This window comes from Macaca nemestrina, chromosome 1 (genome assembly GCF_043159975.1).
Source record: "Macaca nemestrina isolate mMacNem1 chromosome 1, mMacNem.hap1, whole genome shotgun sequence".
NCBI classification, from domain to species: Eukaryota; Metazoa; Chordata; class Mammalia; order Primates; family Cercopithecidae; genus Macaca; species Macaca nemestrina.
The window spans coordinates 99,008,347-99,027,580 of NC_092125.1; the positions used below are offsets into that span (position 1 = coordinate 99,008,347).

The following is a 19,234-nucleotide window of genomic DNA, read 5'->3' on the forward strand; positions in this document are numbered from 1 at the left end:
CGGACTAAGAAGTGAAGGATGGAAAAACTGGATACATGGTGAAGTTGAAAAGCAGATATGGTAGAAGGAAGGGATAGAGACACTAAAAGCATCATGGTTAGATGTAGAGACACTGTTGTTTTTCAACATGAAGGCAATTCTTGGTATTGTATAGGCCAGAATCTGGCCATTTGGGGTGTAGGAAGAGGCAAATTCTTGAGTAAAGGATGTGAAGGTAAACACGGTTTTGATTAGTACCTTAGAAAATTGCATCAAAAGATAGCAAACACACTTCTGAGAACCAGGAGATGGACTCCTGGACAAAGTTCTTATTTCTGCTGTCCCCTAGTGGCCTAGAGGGTTTATTACACAACCCAGCTCCATCCTTCCCTCAACTAAACTCCATTTACATAGATGAGAATCCCAAGAGTAACCCTTTCCCCCCATGCTCTCATCTGCATATTTAGGTAACCAGGTTCATCTTTACCATAGTGTCTTCCCTCACTACTCTATCCTATGCTGCTAGCATCCCTCTTTTTTACTGTGAAGCATGACATATGGTAGTCACTAGCCACATGTAGGTTTCTAAATTTAAATTAATTTGAATTAAATAAAATTTAAAATTCAGTGGCATTCATCAGTTCAGGACTGTCCTCCGGTTCTACATTTGAGTCTGAGCTGACCTGCAAGACTAAAAGTCTTTGAGGACTGGAGTCTGTTCTCTACTCTATTTGTAGCCACTACAGCACCTAGGAGAGCACTGGGCAGGCATGTCTTACTTTGCAAACACTTGAGGGGACTAACTTGCACCTCCTCTGCTACCTCCAACTGCTTCTAATCACACTTTGAGTCCTCTCCTCCATTTTACACACACACACACACACACTCACACACACACACTCATGCATATGCACTCCTCAGCCAGGATCAACTCTGACCAAAAAAGTACAAAACACATTAATGTCAGCTCACTGAATTACCCTTAAGTGCATATCTCAATATTTGATAAAGCAAGTCTTCCTAATTTGTTTTTCTGCAAAAATTTTTGGCTATTCTTGTTCCTTTGTACTTTCATATGTATTTTAGAATCAACTTATTAAGTACCATAAAAAGAAAAAAATTTATTAGAATTGTATTGAGTCTACAGATCTATATGAGGAGAAATTACATTTTTCAGTATTGCCCGTTTTTTTGTTTTGTTTTGTTTTGTGTGTTTGTTTGTTTTACAGAGTCTTGCTTTATCGGCCAGGCTGGAGTGCGGTGGTGTGATTTGGGCTCACTGCAACCTCCGCCTCCTGGGTTCAAGTAATTCTCCTGCCTCAGCCTCCTGAGCAGCTGAGATTACAGGCACCTGCCACCACACCCAGCTCATTTTTGTATCTTTAGTAGAGATGGGGTTTCCCCATGTTGGCCAGGCTGGTCTCAAACTCCTGACCTCAAGTGATCCGCCCACCTTAGCCTCCCAAAGTGCTGGGATTACCGATGTGAGCCACTGTGCCTGGCCTCAGTATTGAGTCTTCTAATACCATAAAACTACCACTCAGATCAAAGACTAGAACATTGCCCATACTTCCTGAAGGCCTCCTGTGCCACTTCCCAGTCGTTACTTCCTCTCTCCTCCCCAAAGATAACCACTATCCTGACTTCTAGAAATATAGTTTAGCTTTTTCCTTTTTTATCTTCGACCTTTATAAAAATTGAATTCTGTATTCTTTTTTCTCTCATGTCTGATTTATTTTGCTCAATATTATCTTTATGAGATTCACACATGTCTTTGAATTTAGATATAATGCATGCTTTTTCATTGCTTCATAGAATATAAATGTATGAGTATACTAGAGTTTATTTATCCAGTTGACTGTTGATGGACATGTGGGTTATTTCCAGGTTGAAGCTATTATGAAAGTTGCAGCTGTGAACAGTCATATGCAAGCCGTTAAGTGGATATGTGCAAATATTTTTGTTGAATATATACCTAGATATACCTAAAAGTCGAATTACTGAATCATAGAGTATGCATATCTCCAAATTGACTAGATAAGGCCGAGCTGTTTTTCAAAGTGGGTGTATCCATTTACTTCTCTATCAGCTACATATGAGAGTCTCAATTGCTATGCTTTATTTATTTATTTATTTATTTATTTATTTATTTATTTATTTATTTTTGAAACAGAGTTTCACTCTGTTGCCTAGGCTGGAGCAGCAGTGGCAGGATCTTAGCTCACTGCAACCTCTGCCTCCTGGGTTCAAGCCATTCTCCTGTCTCAGCCTCCCAAGTCGCTGGGATTACAGGTGCGTGCCACCACACCCGGCTCATTTTTGTATTTTTAGTAGAGACAGGGTTTCACCATGTTGGCCAGGGTGGTCTGGAACTCCTGATCTCAGGCGATCTGACTGCCTCGGCCTCCCAAAGTGCTGGGATTACAGGCATGAGCCCCTGCTCTCGGCCTCAATTGCTCTGCATTCTAATGAAAACTTGGTATTAACAGTCTAATTTTAGTCCTACTGTTGGATGTGTCTTATTATACTTTTATTCCACATCTCTCTAATTATTAAGGAAGTTGAGCAACTTTTCATATGTTTATTGGCCATATTAAACTTTTTTCTTAAAGTGCACATTTCATCTCTTGCCCATTTTCCTTTGAAGTTTAGTCTTTCTTCTATGGACTAGCATATGCTTTTCATATATTTTGGATATGCTCCCTTTGGCAGATATGTCAGCAAATACCTTCACCTATCTGTGGCTTGCCTTTGAAATTTCTCAGAGATACCTATTGGTAAAGAGAAGGTCTTAATTTTGTTGCAGACCAATTTAGTCTAGTCCTTTTCAAGCATTACTGGATTTGATTTGCTAGTATTTTGTGAAGAGTTTTGTTTTCCACTTATGTTTCTGAGTGAAATTGGCCTGTAATTCTCTTGTGTAATGCCTTTTTTTTTAAGAAGGCACTGCAGTGGCTGGTATATAGCATTCTTGTGAATATATCTAACTGGGATACAAGTTGAGGTAGAAATATTTAAAATATCCTTTAAAAATAAGTAACAGAGTTCTTCCTGGGCTCTTCTTTAATCACAAGCCTCAGATGGATCCCAAAATGACAAAGAGCTACTCTACCTAATACCCACATCATGGTAAAGTTGGTCACTCTCCTGTTAAAAATTCAGACTTTAAGAACTGGAAGGGACCTGGGGAGTCATGCCTAACGAGTGGGGTTTTGATATAAAGATTTGTGCTAATTCACATGATGAGTTGGGGTATGTGTTAGTTTCCTAGGGCTGCCGTAACAAATTACTAGAAACTTGGTGGCTTAAAACAACAGAAATTTATACTCTAACAGTTCTGGAGATCAGAAGTCCAAAATAAGGAGCCACATCCTCAGGGCCACACTCCCTCTGGAGGCTTTAGGAGAAAATCCTCTGCCTTTTCCAGCATCTGGTGGCTCCAGGCTATCCGTGGCATTTGTTGGCTTATAGTTGTTTATCTGCAATTTTTGCCTTCATCTTCACATAACCTCCCTCTCTGTGTCTTCTTTTTTTCCATCGCTTGTAAGGACACTCATCGTCAGACTTAGGATCTATTCTAATCCAGGATGACCTCATTTTGAAACCCTTATCTTGACATCTGTGAAGACCTTTATTCAAATAGTCACATTTTGAGATTCTGGGTGGACATATCTTTTGGGGCCACAGTTCAACCCACTACAGGGTGCATTTCCTTTCTATCATTCTTTGGGATTTGGGGGTAGAATTGGTCTTATTTCTCCCCTTAAATATTTGGTAGAAATTGATAGTAAAGCTATCTGAGACTGGGGTTTCTTTGGTGGAAATTTTTTTAAGTTATATTTTTATTATTCAATTTTCTCCTCTACATATTAGTGAATACGTTTTTTCTGTCTTTTTAGTGGCTACCCTAGAAATTGTAAAATATGTCTTTGACTTACCAAAGTCTAATGTTTACTTCTCTCCTGCATATTATGTTAAGTCCACAATAATTTCACCTCTTGATTTATGTGGCTGTTTTGTCATTATTTGAATTTCATATATATTTTAGACATAAAAGACATAATTATTATTGTTTTATATACAAAATACATAATTAGACTTACCCACATTCTCACAATTTTCTTTGTTCATATTTGCAATGTCTTTATTATGTCATTATAAAGACTGTAAGAATGTAGACAATTATTTAAAAACTAACAATGCCTTTAGTCTTTTTGGAATGGTTATAAAATAATCTTATAAAGAATATAATAACATGAAAATCACTTAACAAATGTTTACTGTGGGCTAGGAACTCTTCTAGGACTTATCAGAGCTACTGTCTTGCAGAATTAATTCCAGGGGCCACCATTCACAAAAGTTATGAGAAAATAATGCCCCTGGAGTTGCTTGTAAATGATGTTCCCTAAAGATGTACAAATCAGTGATCCTAACAGAAGACGACAAGATACAAAAACATACTAACTTATTATAATTATGTTTAAAATAATCCCCTATGCCTGGATAAAGATCCTGAAGCCAACATTTAAGCACACACATAGTCTTAATAGGACGATGGGCGATTTCTTTTACATATTTTTGTCTTTTCTAAAACTTCTGAATTAATGTTAAAAATGTAAGTTTATTTGCCTTCTTCCTTCTGCCTCTAGGTCAGGTCATGCTAAAGTTCTCCCAAACAGGAAGACCAGCAGAGGTTGCATGTGTTGTTCATAGCCTCTTAATCTATCTCATTACTGCAAGAAATCCTTCCTTAAACTCAAAATTTCTTCAAAATGTATTTAAGAATTATATGGGATCTTGAAAGTCATCTATTTGAACCACCCAATCAATGCTTGAATTATCTGCTACAACATTACTTCCAAAGTGTTGCCTAGCTCCTTTTTACTGAAATATAGTTTGTGAACAAGCAGCATTTGCATCACCTGGGACTTCATTAGAAATGCAGAATCAGGCCCTGCCCCAGATCTTCTGAAGTAGAATCAACCCTTTAGCAAGATCCCCAAGTAATTCATATGCATAATAAAAGTTAGCAGCACTGGTTTAGACCATGCCCAAGCACTTAAAACTATAGGAGTTCATTGCCTGTCAAGGCAATTTATCCCTCATTTGAGCATCTTTTACTATCAGAAAGATCTTCATTATATTGAACCAAAGTATTTCCCCCAAATCCTAATCTTTGTTTAAACCTGAAACACTTTACAGGCAAATCAAATTCCTTTTCTGTATGGCAATTCATCAAATATATGAAGAGAAAAATTATGTCCCATCCCTTTTTCCTCCAATAAACTTTCCTCATTCTTTAACCCTTCCATCACATAACAAAATTCCAAGCTTTCTCGCATCAAAACACAAGTGGTGTGGTTTCAAGTCTGGCTCTATACCCAGGGAGAGTGGACAGCAGCATTATCCCATAACCAGTGTCCCCGAAAAGTGTTGAATTAATGACTTCCCTATTATAAGTGATGGCATCCACATCTTACAAGGATGTGGTCTCAATTTACTTTGAAGTCTTTGTCCAGGTATTGTGGGTTTTAATTTTTTCAAAGTAACATCAACAAATATCAACTGAAGGGTTTATTTTTATGCGTCCCACACTGTTCTGTGGGGAATACAAAACTATATAGCTTATTTCTCAAGGAATGTGTAGACTGGAGAAACAACACATAAATATATCAGAATGTTTTAAATATAGCATAGAGTACCATAATGTATAAATTAGACTTTAAATACCTGAGGAATTTAGGTAAGGGATAGGTCATTATAAGTTGAGGTGACCAAAGAAGAATAGTGATAGGACATGTACCTTAAGTTAAAAGAGCTTAAGGTAGGGGACTCCTGGCTTTGACACTTCTTGCATGTACACATTAGGAAAACATTTGATCTTTCTGAGCTGTAGCTTCATCCTCGGTGAAGTGTGAGTAACAGTATTTAACACATAGAGTGGTTGTGAGACAAATGAGAAGACATATGTGAGGAGGAGGAAGAGTAGGAATGGCAGTGTGGGATGCAAGAACTCCGCATGTAGCCGGTGATATGAGTGAGATGGACTAAATGCTGTTGCTATTCTGTCCCCTCCAGCTGCTCCTGTAAGAGCCACACCAATTTCAGTTTCTTTTGAGGAAGACATTTAAAACATCTGGGAAGCATTAACAATGGATGAGGCTGCCTTGGGAGGTTGTGCACTCCAAGACACCACTTGGGGAGTCCAAGCAAAGCCTGGGGAATTGAGTTCCAGAGAATTTGAGGGAGAATTCCCACCTGAGAAGGAGGTTGAACCAAATGACTCAAAGGAATGTTCTGCCTCAAGGCTTCTTGAGTCTGTGCTTCTCCATCAGAGAGATGGATGAGAACTAGCTCTCTCTGTTCAGCTAATCTGCTTTCTTTGCTTCTCTCGTAGCCTCTTCAGAAGAAACTTGACCCCTTCCCAGCTCAGGACCCTTGCACCACCATATATGTTGCTGCCACAGAGCCTGTCCCAGAGTCTGTCCAGGTGAGGCATCTCTCTGCCTACTCTCTGTAGAGGGGGAATATATGGAGGAGGGGAAAAGGAGGAAGTTTTGTTTTGTTTGTTTGTTTGTTTGTTTGTTTGTTTTTAAGATGGGAGGAGGGAGAGGATCAGGAAAAAATAGCTATTGGGCAATAGGCTTAATACCTGGGTGACAAAATAATGTGTACGACAAATCCCCATGACACAAGTTTACCTGTGTAACAAACCTGCACATGTACGCCTGAACTTAAAAGTAAAAAAAAAAAATTTAAAAACTAAAACAAAAACAAATTAAATGAAACACATCGATGAGTCCTGGACCGGGGAAGGTAGGCCACAGCATGCAGGCAAAAAAGAGTCTCTGTGGCCTTGGTTTTCCATTTCCATGAAACCCCCAACACCTGCTCACATGGGGCCACTGCTCACTCCCTGCTGGCCAGTGTTTCTCTGAGAGTTGTCCAAGGACCACATTAGAATCAGCTGGCGTACTTGTTAAAAATAAAGATTCCTAGGGCCTTCCATCTAGGATTCTGTTAAATGAAAATGTCTCTGGAGAGTGGCCAGGGACCTACATATTAAAAAACCCACACACCAGGTAATTCTGATACACACTCATGTTTAGGAACAGCAGCTGGAGTCCAGGAGTTCTCAACTCCAGCTACAAAGTGGAATCACCAGGGAAGCGCTGTAAAAATGCTCATGCCTAGACTCTGTCCAGCCCCACTTAATCAGAATATTTAGGGGTGGAGCTCTGCATAGGTGTTAAACCTAGAAGAGAATATGAGGTGCAGCTCAAAATGAGACTTGCCTGTTCTACCCTATCGCAAGATCAGCAGGGACTAAGTTTACTTGTGACAGGAATCTTTCCTTTGCTGAATGAACAGAAATAAATTCTGGGCTGAAAGCTTTGGTCCACTTGGGCTGTTTCAGAAGAGAGCCCAGGATTATAGAGGCACAAAGGTCACACAAATGCCTGCATCCACCTTATTTTTCAAAGCTCTTACCACCCACACACCTACCCAGAAGTGCCTGGGCAGGTGCCCTATTTCAAGATGAAATCCATCTTCAACTTGAGATCCATTCTCAGTACACTGTCATATCTAAGAGGGAAGTAAAAATATAAACCTGACTTCAAAAGCTTCAAAAAATATATAGATTTTTAATGAAATTTACTTAAGGACAAAACCAGTATGCTTTAGTTAACACTTTATGGAAAAACCCCTTAAATTCCCATTCTCTTCTATTTGTTTCTTTGACATGAGAGATCTTTGCGCATAACCCTCTTCTCCCCTTCCTCTCCCCTACCAATACCACTTTTCTCTTCTCCCTTTGAGTCCCGCTAGACTTTTTAAACACTCAATAATTTACAACTCTCTTGGCTTCCCCAGATTGTGATCCATGCCTAACAGCAAAACAAATGGTTTGCCTTACAAGGGGATGGAAGGGGAGAGGGCAAAGGGGGAGACAGGGCATTGAGTGCTGGTCCTCAGATCATGCTCCCCATAATGACATGCTTATGCTTGGAAGGGAGCTGTGGCCCTTGTTGCAGGTCGAGAAGCAGTGTGGGTACCCAAGTGCTGCCCCAACAAGGCCCTGTCTGTGACAGACCCTGCACAAGCCGTGATCTCTAAGACCCTTTCCTTTTCCTCAGCAGCGCTGTTTTCATTTGCATCCTATGAAGTGAGTATCCAGTCCCTCCCCTCACAGACTTCTGCTTTGTCCCCAGGAAACAAATTCCATCACAGTCTATGCTAGTGTGACACTTCCAGAGAGCTGATACCAAAGACCCAACAAAGGGACTTTCTGAAGGAAAATGGAAAAAACAAAATGAACACTGAACTTGGCCCCAGGCCCCAGGTTTCCTCTGACAGACATGCTACACATCTGTACCCTTCTTGGATCAACTGCCTGGTGATGTTTCTTCCACATACATCTGTGAAATGAACAAGGAAGTGAGGCTTCCCAAGAATTTAGCTTGCTCTGCCGTGGCTGCAGGCGCAGGACAGAGCGTTACTTGATAACAGCGTTCCATCTTTGTGTTGTGGCAGATGAAATGGATAGTAATGTGAGTTCAGACTTTGGGCATCTTGCTCTTGGCTGGAACTGGATAATAAAAACCAAAGACTGAAAGCCAGGACATCTGAGTACCTATCTCACACAGTGGACCACCAGTCACAAAGTCTGGAAAAGTTTACATTTTGGCCGTCTTTACTTTGTTCTGGGAGCTGATCATGATAACCTGCACACCTGATCAAGCCTCTGTGCCTCAGTTTCTCTCTCAGGATAAAGATTGAATAGAGGCTGAAGGGTGAATTTCTTATTATACATAAAACACTCTGATATTATTGTATAAAAGAAGCTCAGAATATCATTATTTTATTTGCAAAACCCAGAAGCTAAACAGTCAATAAACAGAAAGAACGATTTTGAGATCTCTGAGTTTTGAACAGTGGACTGGAAACCATGTAAGAGTCTTAAAAGTCCACTTCTGTGCAAATGGCATTCAGTTTTAAAGAAAAAAGTAGCAAATGTTTGATGGTGCTGTTACAAAGGAGCTTGGAATACTAAGAGGAACTTGTCCCATGGTGATTTTTCACTTCTCAAAATGATGTTTAAATCCCAGTTCTCTGTTGATTCCCTTGAACAAACCTGGAACCTCAGCTAAGACTCTCTGTGACCAGATTCTGAACGTATTTTATATCCAGGGCTTCAAGGGGGTATTGCAGGTCAAGGTCTTTCCTTGGCACTTTCTACTCCCCGCATACCTCTCCTCACACTAAATTTATCTTCTAGTAGAAAATTAAGTTATTTTGGTCTAACAACTTCAAATCATTGAATGCTCAATAACTTATTTTGCAAGCTGCAGGCTTTTTTTTGGTAAAGTCCTATGTTTTTTCCTATTCTTTGCTTTCAGACAAGCTGTCTTCAATTTAAGCTCTTCTTGTTCTTATTGGTTCTTATATAAACTTGGCAAGTACTGTAAGAAACAGCTACTATCATACAGTTGCATAATAAGGGGCACCAACTTCCCAGCTCAAAACTCAGGTCCTTATTGCCTTGTATCTTTCCTCCTTTATGTGGTCAATTCACATTGTAAGCCTGTTGCTCAGTGCATCTCGTTTCTTGGTATCAACTTCTTTAATAGAGTTCTTGGTTACAATCAACAGAAGCTGGCTTTGGCTTTTTAATGTAGAAAAGGAACCTATTGAAAAGATACTGATCGGTTCCAATAACTGCTAGAAGGTTCTGCAAAACCATGCTTTGAAAGTGAGCAGGAAAAGAGGACACTAGGCTTTGGGGGCACAGCCAAAATTACAAAACTAGCCCAGGGATGACCATCCTGTTCATGCACAGCCACTGTCCCCAGCACTAGGCACAGACTCTACCACTGCCTCACTGTCTCTGCTGGACTTGGAAACTTGATATTACTGTTACTGCTGCACTGTCTGCCATGAAAGTGAATTCTCCAGGATGCTTCTTCATCCTTTCATCTCTAGCTTATAATTCAAAGTCTGGAATTGAGTGGTCAATCCTAGGTCACATGTCCATGTCCTATCTCCGAGGGAGGCTGGTAATTGAATATCTGGCATTTTCCATTTTCACTTCTTATGAATTAAGGAATTCTACAAATAATAGAAGTGGGATTCAGGTGGTAGGCAGACAAAAATGCCTCACAATTATACACTATGCCACCCTTGTATAACCTTACCCTCATTCACTGTCTACTCTCAAAACTGTGGAGCTACTACTGAAGATTTGTAAACGCTAGGCTTATGAGCACCCATTCCTTTACTACAACTCAGATTGTTCTAGAAGCTCAGTTCCCAGCACTTGGGTTTTACCAGTAGCTGAATTCTAACTGATGGAAGGACAGAAACAAAGGGTGAAGAAGAGGCTTTCACTTCCAAGTATCCTGAACCCCTGCGCTCAAGACCTCACTGGGGAGGGAGTCTTTTGGGCCACCCACCAAACATCACTGGCATTATGCCTCTCACCCTAGACCATGTTTACAAGTGGGAAAACAACCCCTTCTGGTGATACATTCACCACTCTCTAGTTTCCCCCAGATGGGAAACTATGGGGAGCAGGAGCTTGCGTTTTCCTCAGGCTTAAAACAATAAGTTTTCCCCGTGTTTCCCCTCTAATGCTGTTTTCTTTTGACCAAGCATGTCTGAATTCTAGAGAAGTCAGGAGGAAAACACACCCATTCTCAGTTTGAAGGGACTGATGTTCTGAAGTACAACTGGGCATAGTCCCAGGCTCTTCAGGACGCTTCCTCCATTCACACAGCAGAGATGTAATTATTACAGGGGGTGGTGTGTGCTGGCTGAGAAGCCACTGTGAATTGATTCTTCTTCCAAAGTTTATGTTTCTACTTTTCGGAAATGAATAAATTACAACCAGTCCATCAAGGAAATTGCACTTTTGTCTTGTGTTTCCTAAAGGATTTATAACACAGTAGCATGGCATGATGTGTTTCCTGGCCTTATGTCTCCATGCCATAGTTATGAAATGCTGAAGGAGGCAGATTTGATCAGATAGGATGTGAGGTTGTCCTTTTCCTGGAGGTGGACAAGGGTTAGCTTGGCATCCCTTTCACTAAAGGTCAGGAAGCACCCTCCACATGGAGAACTATGTTGAAAGGATTGTTTAATTTTTGTCACTGCCAGAGTAATTCCCTTCCCTGAACTCTTCCAAATTCCCCTTGTGGACAAAATCTAGAGCAAGGTTTCTCAACTGCCACACTAATGACATTTGGGGCTGGATAATTTTTTTGTCATGGGGCTGTCCTGTGCACTGTAGGGTGTTTAACAGCATCCTTGGCCTCTGCCCACTGGGTTTATAGCACATGCCCTGTCCTTGATTGTGACAATCAAGTGTCTCCAAACACTACCAAATGTCCCCTGCTTGGCAAAATCTCCCCAAGTTGAGAGCCACTGATCTGGAGATATGCTGGCCCCCTGGTGAGCTTTGAGAAAACTAAATACATTTCTATATACCAAGAAGTAGTCTGTCAAAGGTGGCCACCTGGTCACTTAAGCATGGCCCAAACCTGCCAATAACAACAAAAGCTACCTAAATATTAGAATTACCTGGGTAACTTTTAAAAAATAGTGATGACCAAATCTAACCTGAAACCAAAATGAGATCTGGGTTGAGGTCTATAGAACTACCACCTTAGAGATTATACCACAGAAAGGATTTTGTGATGAGTTTCACACACCAGCCACAAGAGGGTGATATAGCAACACGACCTACCCAACCTTAGCATCCCCACCACTTCCTTGTATCTAAAGGATGTGGACTTAGTCACAGACTGGCTGAAACTGCGGCTGGTTTCTCAGTTCTTACAGGCTGCAAGGAGATAAGGAGGCCAATGTGGATTAACGACAGGCTCTAAAAGGTTAACCGTACTAAGTTTATTTCACAGAAGACTTCTAGTTCTACTCAATGCTTCACTCATTCAACAAAGTTATTAAGTTCCTACTAAGTGTTTGAGCTTGTCATCCAGCAGGAGATACAGAGAACACAGGCAATTGAAATATTATGACAGGTAGATCACTATGTGATCTATTGAGACCCATTGGAAAATAAAAGAAGATGCTATTAATAATTACCCTGGGGCAGGAGATGGCAGCTAGGAGGAAGGACTAACTTGCAACTCTCACTCAGAAGAACATGTGTGAAGACTCACATCATGAACTTTTGCTCCAAGAACCGTTGCAGGAATATAGCAGGAAAACTGAGAGAATTCACAGACCCTTTCAGAGAAGTGGCTTGCCACCGTGAACTCAGTGAAATAGCTGAAAAACTGTGAGTGCCTAAAGTGTGAGAGGGGGAAAGTCCACCTCTGAACACACATCTTCACTGGGGAAACCTGAAAATCCAAATAACAGGAAAAGGATTTAACTTTACCTAGAGCTGAAATGAATTTAGAGAACCAAGCAAAATATAGAAGTTGAAGAAGCAGTGGGAAGAGCCCTGCAGGCACTCCTGGTCCCCTGGGAAGTCCAGGAAAGTCATTTCTAACTTTATCTCACAGGGGTCCTTGGGGACGGCTGCCAGTGGAATTGGGGAAGGGCCACAGGGAGAAGGAAACTTCCAGCTGAACTTTGTAATAACTTTGACCGAGTATGAATTGTCCTGGCAGGATCTGTGGAGATGAACAGTAAGTGCAGATACGAGCACAGAAGCCACAGTACGCGGGGAGGGGTGAGACCTGAAAGCCCTGCCTGCCTTCTCAGCAGAGAGGATAGTATCCCAGGGCAACATCCCAGCCCTGCTTACCAGAGGCCTGGATATAAATTTGACTCTGTTGGTTACTGGGGGAGCATGGCAGGAGTGAGACTGGCCTTGCTGGCTCTGTGGGAGTGGGGTGAGGCCTATCACCGCTGGCTTTCCCCCACTTCCCTGGCTACCTGTACAAAGCAGCAGAGGCAGCCATAATCCCCCTGGGGAACATAACTCCATTGGCCTGAGAACCACACCCCCATACTCCACAGTTGCCATGTTAAGCCCTGCCCAAGGATAGTCTGAGCTCAGACATGCCCAACTCTGCCCCTACCTGATGGTTTTTCTCTGCCCACCCTGGTAGCTGAAGACAAAAGACATAATCTTGTGGGAGTTCTGTGGCCCTGCCCATCACCTGAGAAACCCAAATACTTATCCAGGTGACCTTAGAGCAAGTTTGTATTCCCCCTATACTGCTGCAGCTGATGCTGTCTTGAAATTGCCACCTTCTGGCTGGAAGCCAATCAAGTCAAGCCATTACAGCAACTCATAACAAAGCAGCCCTGCTCCAAGGAAGGAGAAAACAACAGCTAATTCCACCACTTGTAACATCCTGGCTAACCAGAGGTCCTGAGTCTGTCCACATGACAACTTCACTGTGAGTATAACCAGCATTTGAGAAAACCCACGCACTAAACAAAACTACAACGAAGGACTCTCACAAAATCCACTTCACTCCCCTGCTACCTCCACTGGAGTAGGTGCTGCTATCCATGGTTGAGAAGCCTGAAAATAGATCACAACACAGGACTTTTTGCAGACACTCCCCAGTACCAGCCTGGAGCCTGGTAGGTCCACTAGGTGGCTAGACCCAGAAAAGCAATAACAATCACTGCAGTTCAGCTCTCAGGAAGCCCTATCTCTAGGGGAAAGGGGAGAGCACCACATCAAAGGATCACTCTGTGGGACAAAAGAATCTGAACAGCAGCCCTTGAGTCCCAGAACTTTCCTCTGACGTAATTGACCCAAATGAGAAAGAACCAGAAAAACAATTCTGGCAATATAATAAAACAGAGTTCTATAACACCACCGAAAGATTACACTAGTTCACCAGTAATAGATCCAAACCAAGAAGAAATCTCTGAATTGCCAGAAAAAGAATTCAGAAGGTTGATTATTAAGCTACTCAAGTAGGCACCAGAGAAAGGTGAAAACCAACTTAAAGAAATTTCTAAAATAACACAAGATATGGACAAAAATACTTCAGAGAAATACATATTATAAATAAAAAACAATAAGAACTTCTGGAAATAAAAGACACGCTTAGAGAAATGCAAAATATACTGAAAAGGTTTAACAATAGAATTGAACAAGTAGAAGAAAGAACCTCAGAGCTCAAAGACAATGCTATTGTCTTGACCCAATCCAACACAGACAAAGAAAAAAAAATTTTTTTAATGAACAAATCCTCCAACCAATTTGGGATTATGTTAAACGACCAAACATTAGAATAATTTGTGTTCCTGAGGAAGAAGAGAAATCTAAATTTTGGAAAACTAATTTGAGGAAATAATTGAGGAAAACTTCTCTGGCTTTGCTAGAGATCTAGACATCCAAATACAAGAAACTCAAAGAACACCCAGGTAATTCATTGCAAAAAGATAATTACCTAAACACACAGTCATCAGGTTATCTAAAGTCAAGATGAAGGAATGAATCTTAAGAGCTGTGAGGCAAAAGCATCAGCTAACCTATAAAGGAAAACCTACAAGATTAACAGCAGATTCCTCAGCAGAAACCCTACAAGTTAGAGGGGATTGGAGTCCTATCTTTCTGTGGGGAAAAGGAAGAGAGATCAGCCTGTTACTGTGTCTATATAGAAAGAAGTAGACATAAGAGACTCCATTTTGTTCTGTATTTGTGATGCTGTTAATCTGTGACCCTACCCCCAACCTTGTCCTTTGCAAGAGACATGTGTTGCGGTGACTCAAGGTTTAATGGATTTTGGGCTGTGCAGGATGTGTCTTTGTTAAACAAATGCCTGAAGGTAGCTTGCTGGTTAAAAGTTATGACCATTCTCTTAATTTCAACTACCCAGAGACACATACACGGCCAAAGGTCGCAGGGACCTCTGCCTAGGAAAGCTAGGTATTGTCTAAGGTTTCTCCCCATGTGATAGACTGAAACTATGCTGCTAAAGGGTTTATGGAGATGTTTGCATATACATCTCAAGGCACGGCATTTTCCTTTGAACTTATTCATGTCACAGAGGTTTTTGTTCATATGTCTTACTGCCGATTTCCTCTTTTTTCTTTGATCCTATTGTCCTGCCACTCCCCTGTCTTTAAGATGGTAAAGATAATTATCAATAAATACTAAGGGAACTCAGAGACCGGGGCCGGCGTGGGTCCTCTGTAAGCTGAGCGCCGGTCCCCTGGGCCCCCGCTTTTCTTTCTCTATACTTTGTCTCTGTGTCTTATTTCTTTTCTCAAGTCTCTTGTTCCACCTAATGAGAAACACCCACATGTGTGGAGGGGCAGGCCACCCCTTCATCTTTCATCTCCTTAAATGAAGTAATTATCCTTACTTTAGCCTCCTTAAAAGAATAATTATCAGCCAAGAATTTTGTACCCAGGAAAACTAAGCTTCATATACAAAGGGAAGATAAAGTCTTTTTCAGGCAAGCAAATGCTGAATTTATCACTACCAAGAGAATTTGCCACTACAAAGTCAGCACTACAAGAATGCTAAAAGGAGTTCTAAATCTTGAAACAAAACCTCAAAATACACCAAAATAGAACCTTCTTAAAACATAAATCTCACAGGACCTATGAAATAATACCACAATGAAAAACAAACAAACAAACAAACAAACAAGAAATTCAGGCAACAACTAGCACAATGAATACAATAGTACATCATATCTCAACACTAACAGTAAATGTAAATGGCCTAACTGCTCCACTTCCAAGATCCAGAATGTCAGAATGAATAAGAATTCACCAGCCAAGTATCTGCTGTCTTCGAGAGACTTGCCTAACACATAAGGACTAACATAAACTTAAGGTAAAGGGGTGGAAAAATATACTGCATGTAAATGGACATGAAATTGAGCAGGAGTAACTATTCTTATACCAGACAAAACAGACTTTAAAGCAAGAATAGTTTTAAAAGACAAAGAGGGACATTACATAACAATAAAAGGACTAGTCCAGCAGGAAAATATTACAATCCTAAATATATATGCACCTAACACTGGAGTTTCCAAATTTATAAAACAATCACTACTAGATGTAAGAAATGAGACAGACAGGCAGTGGTGGTTCCAAGATGGCCGAATAGGAACAGCTCCAGGCTACAGTTCCCAGTGTGAGTGACACAGAAGATGGGTGATTTCTGCATTTCCAACTGGGGTACCAGGTTCATCTCACTGGGGTATGTCGGACAGTGGGTGCAGCCCACCGAGCGAGAGCCAAAGCAGAGCGAGGCATTGCATCACCCAGGAAGCGCAAGGGGTAAGGGAATTCCCTTTCCTAGCCAAGGGAAACCGTGACACACAGCACCTGGAAAATCTTGTCATTCCCACCCTAACACTGTGCTTTTCCAAGGGTCTTAGCAAATGGCACACCAGGATATTATATCCCATGACAGACTCAGAGGGTGCCACACCCACGGAGCCTCACTCACTGCTAGCACAGCAGTCTGAGATCTAACTGCAAGGTGGCAGTGAGGCTGGGGGAGGGGTGCCTGCCATTGTTGAGGCTTGAGTAGGTAAACAAAGCAGCCGGGAAGCTCGAACTGGGTGCAGCCCACCACGGCTCAAGGAGGCCTGCCTGCCTTTGTAGATTCCACCTCTGGGGACAGGGCATAGCCAAATAAAAGGCAGCAGAAACCTCTGCAGATTTAAATGTCCCTGTCTGACAGCTTTGAAGGGAGTAGTGGTTCTCCCAGTACGGAGGTTGAGATCTGAGAAGAGACAGACTGCCTCCTCAAGTGGGTCCCTGACCCCTGAGTAGCCTAACTGGGAGCCACCCCCAAGTAGGAGCAGACGGACAACTCACACAGCCGGGTACCCCTCTGAGACGAAGCTTCCAGAGGAACAATCAGGCTGCAACATTTGCTGTTCAGTAATATCCACTCTTCTGCAGCCTCTACTGCTGATACCCAGGCAAACAGGCTCTGGAGTGGACCTCGAGCAAACTCCAACAGACCTGCAGCTGAGGGTCCTGACTGTTAGAAGGAAAACTAACAAGCAGAAAGGACATCCACACCAAAACCCCATCTGTACGTCACCATCGTCAAAGACCAATGGTAGATAAAACCACAAAGATGAGGGAAAAACAGAGCAGAAAAGCTGAAAATTCTAAAAATCAGAGCACCTCTCCCCCTCCAAAGTAATGCAGCTCCTCACCAGCAATGGAACAAAACAGGACAAAGAATGACTTTGACAAGTTGAGAGAAGGCTTCAGATGATCAAACTTCTCCAAGCTAAAGGAGGAAGTTTGAATCCACTGCAAAGAAGCTAAAAACCTTGAAAAAAGATTAGATGAATGGCTAACTAGAATAACCAATGTAGAGAGTCCTTAAATGACCTGATAGAGATGAAAACCATGGCACGAGAACTACGTGACAACTGCACAAGCTTCGGTAACCGATTCGATCAACTGGAAGAAAGGGTATCAGTGATTGAAGATCAAATGAATGAAATGAAGTCAGAAGAGAAGTTTAGAGAAAAAAGAGTAAAAAGAAATGAACAAAGCCTCCAAGAAGTATGGGACTATGTGGAAAGACCAAATCTACATCTGATTGGTGTACCTGAAAGTGACGGGGAGAATGGAAACAAGTTAGAAAACACTCTGCAGGATATTATCCAGGATAACTTCCCCAACCTGGCAAGGCAGGCCGACATTCAAATTCAGGAAATACAGAGAATGCCACAGAGATACTCCTTGAGAAGAGCAACTTGAAGACACATAATTGTCAGATTCACCAAAGTTGAAATGGAGGAAAAAATGTTATGGGCAGCCAGAGGGAAAGGTCAGGTTACTCACAAAGGGAAGCCCATCAGACTAACAGCAGATCTCTCAGCAGAAACTCTACAAGCCAGAGGAGAGTGGGGGCCAGTATTCAACATTCTTAAAGAAAAGAATTTTCAACCCAGAATTTCATATCCAGCCAAACTAAGTTTCCTAAGTGAAGGAGAAATAAAATCCTTTACAGAAAAGCAAATTCTGAGAGATTTTTGTCACCACCAGGCCTGCCCTACAAGAGCTCCTGAAGGAAGCACAAAACTTGGAAAGAAACAAGCAGTACCAGCCACTGCAAAAAAATGCCAAAATGTAAAGACCATTGGTGCTAGGAAGAAACTGCATCAACTAATGAGCAAACTAACCAGCTAACATCATGATGACAGGATCAAATACACACATAACAATATTAACCTTAAATGTAAATGGGCTAAATGCTCCAATTAAAAGACACAGACTCACAAATTGGATAAAGAGTCAAGACCCATCAGTGTGCTGTATTCAGGAGACCCATCTCACGTGCAGAGACACACATAGGCTCAAAATAAAGGGATGGAGAAAGATCTACCAGGCAAATGGAAAACAAAAAAAAAGGCAGGGGTTGCAATCCTAGTCTCTGATAAAACAGACTTTAAGCCAATAAAGATCAAAACAGACAAAGAAGACCATTACATAATGGTAAAGGGATCAATTCAACAAGAAGAGCTAACTATCCTAAATATATATGCACTCAATACAGGAGTACCCAGATTCATAAAGCAAGTCCTTAGAGACTTACAAACAGACTTAGACTCCCACAAAATAATAATGGGAGTCTTTAAAACCCTACTGTCAACATTAGACAGATCCACAAGACAGAAAGTTAACAAGGATATACAGGACTTGAACTCAGCTCTGCACTAAGCAGACCTAATAAACATCTACAGAACTCTCCACCCCAAATCAAGAGAATATACATTTTTCTCAGCACCTCATCACACTTATTCAAAATTGAGCACATAGTTGGAAGTAAAGCACTCCTCAGCAAATGTACAAGAACAGAAATTATAACAGTCTCTCAGACCACAGTGCAATCAAGCTAGAACGGAGGATTAAGAAACTCACTCAAAACTGCTCAACTACATGGAAACTGAACAACCTGCTCCTGAATGACTACTGGATACATAACAAAATGAAGGCAGAAATAAAGATGTTCTTTGAGACCAACGAGAACAAAGATACAACATACCAGAATCTCTGAGACACATCTAAAGCAGTGTGTAGAGGGAAATTTGTAGCACTAAATGCCCACAAGAGAAAGCAGGAAAGATCTAAAATGGACATCCTAACATCACAGTTAAAAGAACTAGAGAAGCAAGAGCAAACACATTCAAAAGCTAGCAGAAGGCAAGAAATAACTAAGATCAGAGCAGAACTGAAGGAGATAGAGACACACAAAACCGTTCAAAAAATCAATGAATCCAGGAGCTGGTTTTTTGAAAAGATAACAAAATTGATAGACCACTAGCAA

At 41.3% G+C, this 19,234-nt stretch overlaps 1 protein-coding gene across 2 annotated transcripts in view; it reads left to right on the top strand.

Annotated features, from left to right (window-relative positions):
* Positions 1-8,890, top strand: part of LOC105498180 (signaling lymphocytic activation molecule family member 1) — a 36,924-nt gene extending 28,034 nt beyond the window's left edge. Inside the window, exons 6-7 of one of the 2 annotated variants that reach the window (XM_011770085.3) lie at positions 6,377-6,469; positions 8,193-8,890. In XM_011770085.3, the coding sequence (XP_011768387.1) occupies positions 6,377-6,469; positions 8,193-8,243 (144 nt within the window). In that variant the 3' untranslated portion in view covers positions 8,244-8,890. The remainder of the gene's footprint in view (positions 1-6,376; positions 6,470-8,192) is intronic. The other variant, XM_011770087.3, reaches the window with a different exon arrangement.
* Positions 8,891-19,234: the final 10,344 nt, after the last annotated feature.